The sequence below is a fragment of the Echinops telfairi genome, unplaced genomic scaffold, assembly GCF_000313985.2.
Source record: "Echinops telfairi isolate 266 unplaced genomic scaffold, ASM31398v2 ScPeMD7_7421;HRSCAF=8459, whole genome shotgun sequence".
Classification (NCBI taxonomy): Eukaryota; Metazoa; Chordata; class Mammalia; order Afrosoricida; family Tenrecidae; genus Echinops; species Echinops telfairi.
Window position 1 is genome coordinate 11,235,622 of NW_022111321.1, and position 7,182 is coordinate 11,242,803.

A 7,182-nucleotide genomic window follows, 5' to 3' on the forward strand; every position below is an offset into this window, starting at 1 on the left:
TGACACAATTGCTGAAGGCCAAGAGAGTGCATAAGTAAAGGTGTTGTAGAAAGCTGGTGCTGCCCGGCTATCAAAAGATATATTGTCTGGGGTCTTAAAGGCTTCCCAGCCATCTAGCTGAGAAGCAACAAAGCCCACATGGAAGAAGCATACCAGCCTGTGTGATCACAAGGTGTGGATAGGATCAGGTATAGGCATCAAAGAACAAAAAGTCATGCCATTGTGAATGAGGGGGAGTGTGGAGTGGGACCCAAAGCCTATCTGTAGGCAACTAGACATCCACTAACAGAAGGGTCTTGGGGAAGAGATGAGCCAGTCAGGGTGCAGTGTAGCAACAAAACATACAACTTTCCTATAGTTCTTAAATGCGTATTTCCCCTCCCCCACCCTAACTATCATGATCCCAATTCTACCTTATAAGTCTGGCTAGACCAGAGGATGTACACTGGTACAGATAGCAACTGGAAACACAGGGAATCCAGGACAGATGAACCCCTCAGGACCAGTGGTGAGAATGGGGATACCAGAGGGTGGAGGGAAGGGGGGGCGGGTAGAAAGGGGGAACCGATCACAATGATCTATATATAACCCAGGGAGGGACAGACAACCGAAAAGTGGATGAAAGGAGACATGGATCAGACATGAAAAAAGCTCTTTCCCATCGTGCAAGATGACGGGTGAAAAGACTGAGAAGCAGCTGGACATCCAGGAGAAGCAGCAGCCCGAAGCCAAGAAAGCAGATGCCACTGGCCCAGTTAAGGCCAAGGGCCCAAAGCTCAAGAAGGGGAAGCCCCACTGCAGCGGAAACTCAGTCCTTGTCACAGGAACTGGCCTGTATTCCCGCTCCGCCATGACGATGTGGGTGGCTTTAGCCTTCACCATGGGGACCTTGTCCGTGCTGTCTGTGGCCGAGGACACGGTCATGGCAGGAGAGGGTACACAGGCCTCTCCTTCCTCCACCTTGGCGAGGTGCTGGTCCTAGCGCTCTGGAATCACGGGCTTCCAGGGGATGCTGCCCATGTCTGATGGAGGAGGAGGAGTCACGGGGGTAGCTGAACGCCGCGGTACATCCCGATGGGCAGGGACATTTTGCCTAGAGGCCCACTAGGCTCAAGAGCAGGCACTTCTGGGTGTCTCGAAGCCATTGAAAACACTGGGATCCAGATGCTTTTTCTGTATAGAATTCCAGAGCTGAGTCCCTGTCACGCACAGTGGAATGACGTGACGATTATGCTGACAGACAGGTATTAATGAGCCACCCGGTCCTGCTGCTGCATGTTAGCAAAGCTTCCCAGGAAGCGTCCATCTAGAGCTTCTAATGACAACAAGCAACCAGCATGTGCGCTGCCCGTCAGACTCCAGTCATTCTGCGGTCATTCTGCCGCCGCCACCATGGGGGACCCTGCGGCCAGAGCTCCAGCACTAAAGAGGCTCTGAGGACCCACGTCTCCCAAGACGCTGTGACACGGCCAGGACTCAAGCCATGGCGCGGACGACAGAGTGGGAGACCAGAAGGAAGGCCTAAGCCGCAGATCAAGGGACCTGGCCTTCTCTGGGGGTTTCTTTAGATGTTGAGACACAGTCAATTAATATGGCCCTTCTAGCCATAACTGCTTATGTAATATATCATAATTCTGGATTTTATACGTTTATGCCTCTAGAGAGCATTCTCTACTAACGGACATAAATAGGGTGAGATTAGACCTGATCTTAGGAGAGGGTGTGGATCAAGCCTTTGTTTCCTAGATGGCATTTTAAGACCCGGCTTTAGTACAGGGTATGAACCAAGCCACCCCCTTTGCTTTCTTGGATGTAGAGTAGCACCATCCGACAATTCTCACACATCAATCACCTCGTCTGGAAAACAAGGCCTGAGCTTTGGCGGAACCAAGACGACCTGCAGAGACTTGGGGACATTTTTAGCTGTGACTCACCTCTGCCTGACCTTCTGATTTGGGACGACCAGCAAGAAAGCACCCACCACTATGTGAAGAATTTCTTCTTCTTTTTTTTAAATTTGTGTAGCACTTTATTGTTTTCTTTATTTTTTTTCAATTAAAGATCATTTTATTTGGGGCTCTTGCAACTTGTATCAATCCGTACATCAATTGTATCAAACACATTTGTACATTTTGTTGCCACCATTCTTTTCTAGACATTTACTTTCTATTGAGCCCTTGATATCAGCTCCTATTTTTTCCCTCCCTCCCATCCCCACCCTCATCACCCCTTGATAATTATTATTATTTTCATATCTTATACCAAGTGCTGTTTCCCTTCTCCCATGGTTTCTGTTGTTCGTCCCCCTGGAGGGGGGTTATGTGTCAATCATTGCGAAAGGTTCCCTTCCTCCCTCCTCCCCTCACCTTCCCCCTACCCTTCCGTATCGCTATTCCCATTCTTGTTCCTGGATCCCGTGTGTCGTGAGCTCTTATCTCTTATCTGAACCTGTGCACATGTTCTGGTCTACCCCACAGTGAAAGGCAGCACTGGGGTCATGATAATGGGGGGTGAGGAAGCCTCAAAGAATCAGAGGAATATTGTGAGTTTCACTGGTGCTTTACTGTGCCCTGGTTGACTCCTCCCTTCCCTGTGACCCCTCTGTGAGGTGATGTCCCATTGTCTACAGATGGGCTTTGAGTCTCTGCTCCGACCTCCCTCTTTCTCAACAATATGGTTTTTTTGTTTGTTTGTTATGGGTCTTCTGATACCTGTTATCCGGTCCCAATGACACCTCAGAATTGCACAGGCTGGTGTGTTTCTTCCATGTGGGCTTCTTGCTTCTCTGCTAGATAGCCACTTGTTTAACTTCAAGCCTTTATGATCCCAGATGGTATATCTTTTGATAGCTGGGCACCATCTGATTTCTTCACATTTGCTTATGCACCCATTTTGTCTTCAGTATTGTCAGAAGGGTGAGCATCACTGAATACCAGGTTGTTAGAACAAAGTTTTCTGCATTGAAGGAGGGTTTGTGCAGAGGCCCAAAGTCCATCCAGTACCTCAGTGTATTGCCATAAAAATATATGCACATAGGCCAATACCTCTATTTTTATGAATTAATGTATTTACATATGTACACACCTATGCCTACACCTCTATCGATAACTTTGCTTCCTAGATCATTTTTCTGTTTCCTTTTTACCTTCCTCCTGCCCTACCATCACACTTGCCCTGTTTCTGTGGAACATTGCAGAAAATCCCATGCCCAGGGGTGTGACAGGATATACCTGAGAAGAGCAGGGCAGTGGGGGGAGAGAGCAGAAAAACATCTTGAAAGAGCTGGCCATTTGGGATATCTTCAATCTCCAATGCCATGGGACTAGTCTGGTATTAATTCTACTAAAAGAAATTATTGCCACAGTCACTGTACTTGTAGACCATGAAAATTATTGTGATGTTACCAAAGAGTTTTAAACCCAAAGCAAGAGTTTCAAACGTTTTCTTTTCTATGCTTTGCAACAACCATAAGTCAAAGAAGCCCTGATGGTGCGACGGTCTGGTGCTCAGCTGCTAACAGAATGATCGGTGATTCCAACCCAGCAGTCACTCCATTGAGGAAAAGACCTACTGATGTGATCTGTAAAGATTACAGACTCGGAAACCCACAGGGCAGTTCTCCTCTGTCCTATAGGGCTGCTCTGAGTCAGCATTGGCTCAGCAGCACACAACACCCATAAATCAGCTGTGAATCAGCTACATCTATTCCAACAGTTGCTTTATGGGAATGTAGTGGTTTTCAGTGTCTCTTCATACTAATATGAAGCGTGCCAGTGGTTCAGATCAAAACAAGAACATAGTCCTACTGTCAGTTGTTACAACACAAATACCAGTGTCCTTTGGTTTTTTCCCCCTCTGTGATCAATTGATGCCACAAGACTATACACAGGAAGGATTCATCAATTTGGCAAATACTAAGTACCTACTATGTGCCAAAGGACCCCTGGTGGCATAGTGGTTATGTGTTGGGTGGCTAACTGTAAGGGAAGTAAAACTTAGCTTTCTCCTCCAGTAAACAGTTCCAGCCTCAGAACCCACTGGGCAGTTCTACCCTGTCCTGTAGGATCCCGGGGAGTTGGCATCGACTCGATGGTCGTGAGTTTGGTTTTAATTTTTACCTATGTGCCAAAGGCATAAAGCCTCTGGACTAGGCTGATAAAAATGCAGATACAATCACCCGGAGACCTTTATGGAAAATAGTCTGACAATTCCTCAAAAAACTGGAGGTAGAGCTGTCATGGGACCCACTCCTATGTCTACACCCTAGGAAACCAATGGAAGGGACACAACCAGATATGTGCACATCATAATTGTAAAGGCATATGATTTATTCTTTCATGAGTAGGCAAGGGAAAATATAACTTGTCTAGGCCTTTTCAATTTTTTTCTTTGGATGAAGGTTTGCAAAGCTTAGGTCCTCATTCAACAACTTACACACAAGCTGTTCAGTAATAACTGATTAATTCTACACAATGAATGAATACTTTTGAGTTCTCTTCTAGTTGTTCCGTTTCCATTCATCTAGTTTCCCTGCCCCCTTACATACTCATCTTTGTTTTAAGTAATTGTTGACTGTGTGGTCTCATATAGATAATAAATCATATACTTTTAAAATTATGGTTATTTTTAATACTTACTACACATGAAATGTTTTTCTTCTCGTGTTCTTTTATGCTTAACATCGTTTGATTCCTCACAGTGCTTTTTATAAAGAGAGCCATTGCTTTCACTTTCATCTTTGGCATTAAATTCATCCTTTACAATGTTGACAGATGAAGAATCCTTTATATCAGGGGGAGGGGGGGAAATATATATATATATATATATAGTGATCCAAAACAACAAGAAGACTGAGGGGAAAAAAGGTAATGTTTCAGGACATAAGGATAATTCTTTTTTTTAATTTCTGGACTGATTAATTGAAACTTTTACAGATAAATCTTCCAACAAGTGGAAATAATAAGAACAAATTAATCCAATACTACCACTCTCCTTTTCTCTTCTTGAATTCCAAGAGGACTTCTTTAATTTTTTCATAATTATGATCTATGAGCTTAAACTTAAGCTTTTTTACATTTCTGCTTTTGATGTGTTGTTGAACCCTCTCTCTTCCAGAAATCTTGTAATTTGAAACTTTTTTAAAAAAATAGTTCTAAATATTTCTATGAGAATCATGCAACAATTCTATGCCAAATAGACTTTCTACCATCCATTATTAGGAACAGGGAGGAAATATGGAGAAGGCATGTCTCTTTTATTTAAGTTTGAAAAATAAAGTACTTATAAACTTGAAAGAATGCACGATAACAAAATTAAAATGGCGTGAGATTTTGCTCTTCAAAACCAACATCAAATGCCATTACAAAAGGCCCACGACAGCTAACATTCTAAGTGTCTACAACTGCTGGTAGGTATCGATGATTGCTGGTACAATTTATATAGGTGTATAAACTCTGTTAATAAAAATAGCAAATTTTGTCCTGTTTTTTACCTAAACATTGAGAAAAAGGTAAAGAGCTAAGCAAATTACAAGCATACATACGAAAGGCTGCTAATATATTTTTGTGTAAAACTATAGATACTGTAACATTTGCCAGTTCAATTGTTTCCTTGTGTACATTCAGTGAGAACAATTTCATCAACCATATTGTGAACCATCGCCAGGATCCACGGCCAAATTCCCCACACCATACATAGAACCTCGTTCCTCCCTAAAAAGTGCTTTCCCTCTTTTCCCATGCCTACCTCTGCTGGTAACCATTATCAAACTCTCATCTCTCTCTAGTTCCTATTTTGTGGAATATTTGTCCCTTGGGGATTGACTTATCTCACTCAACACAACGTTTTCAAGGCCCGTCCGCATTATGCCACAGTCCTTTTCCCTTGCATACAGGTGCCTCATTTCTTAAATCCATCCTTCCGTTGATGCGCATTTGGGTTGTTTCCACCTCTTAGTGCTAGCAAGGAATGCTGGGTGCTTATGTTTCATTGCATAGATTTGTTTTAAACCTCTTGCTCTTTCCTATATTCTTAAAATTATTGACTAGATGGTTGCAGAAAACCTGTTTCAACTATATTTTTCAGAAATAAGGATCTTAAATTTTACCATGTATTTAGAAAAACGTTCCTCTCATTTCTTTTTCCTTAGTTATGGAACTTTGGAATGCAATTTTGAATCAGACGCATATTTCTTTTATGACATTTGAAAATAAACCAATACTAGTAATAGAGAAGCTAATATTCCAGCCACCAACAGGACTGCATACACAATAACAGATAGCATTTGGACATCGATGTGAAAACAAAATCTAATTTCCTATATAATCATTCAAAAATAATATTTGAAGAAAAATTTCTAGAATATTTAAGAACAATGGGATGAATTTTTTTTTATCCATCAGATATTTCATTATTAAAGTTAATCAGAAAGTCACTGATTAGTTTCTAAGCCACACTTTCAACTTCCCTAAGGTATTTTTATAAGACATGTGTTTATTATGCCCTCAGAGTATGACTTCTGAAATTTAAATTTAATTATCTCAGTATTTAAGTGACATCTCAACATATCTAATATTGTAGTTGTTCCATAGCTGGTATTTATAGTATATTTGTAGTATAGTAAATCTTTCAGAAATTCTAGAATATAGCTTTAAAATTATCCAACTGTGTTTTCCTAGCAAAAGTAATGCTGCTGAACACTTACCTTAGAATGATGCACACAATTGCCTTGTATAGCTTCTCCACAAATAAGAACACACATATTTAGGAAGAAGAGTGAAGCTTGAGAAGGATACATTGTATTTTTCTTGGAGAAATGAAACACTTCTTCAAGTATCAGTCAGCTCTCTGTGGAAAGAGCTACTACAGTGCAAAGCCTTCGGTCAAAAACTTCTGGAAGATGAGCAACAAAAATGAGAGCCAAGACTTATTTCCTGGTTTCCATGCCCTCGTTTGAAACAACACCCTTCCGAGGAAAAAGAAAGTACCCTCCAAAATGCCGGTCTTACTAAGCTGTGGTAACGGGGGTTTTCCTTGTTATTTCTATACGCCTGGATGATGGAGCCATGGTGTTGAGATCTTAAAATGCAATTAATGAAAGTGTTAATTAATTGATTAGTTTATTCAGCCCCCCTCCCTTGGAAAAAATGTCTTTTAAAAATTAGGCCTCAATAATCATGAAGA

At 41.7% G+C, this 7,182-nt stretch overlaps 1 protein-coding gene across 1 annotated transcript in view; it reads right to left on the reverse strand.

Annotated features, from left to right (window-relative positions):
• Positions 1-6,796, reverse strand: part of ANGPTL5 (angiopoietin like 5) — a 27,939-nt gene extending 21,143 nt beyond the window's left edge. The window contains 2 exon segments of the mRNA XM_030887683.1: positions 4,638-4,782; positions 6,704-6,796. Of these exon segments, the coding sequence (XP_030743543.1) occupies positions 4,638-4,782; positions 6,704-6,796 (238 nt within the window).
• Positions 6,797-7,182: the final 386 nt, after the last annotated feature.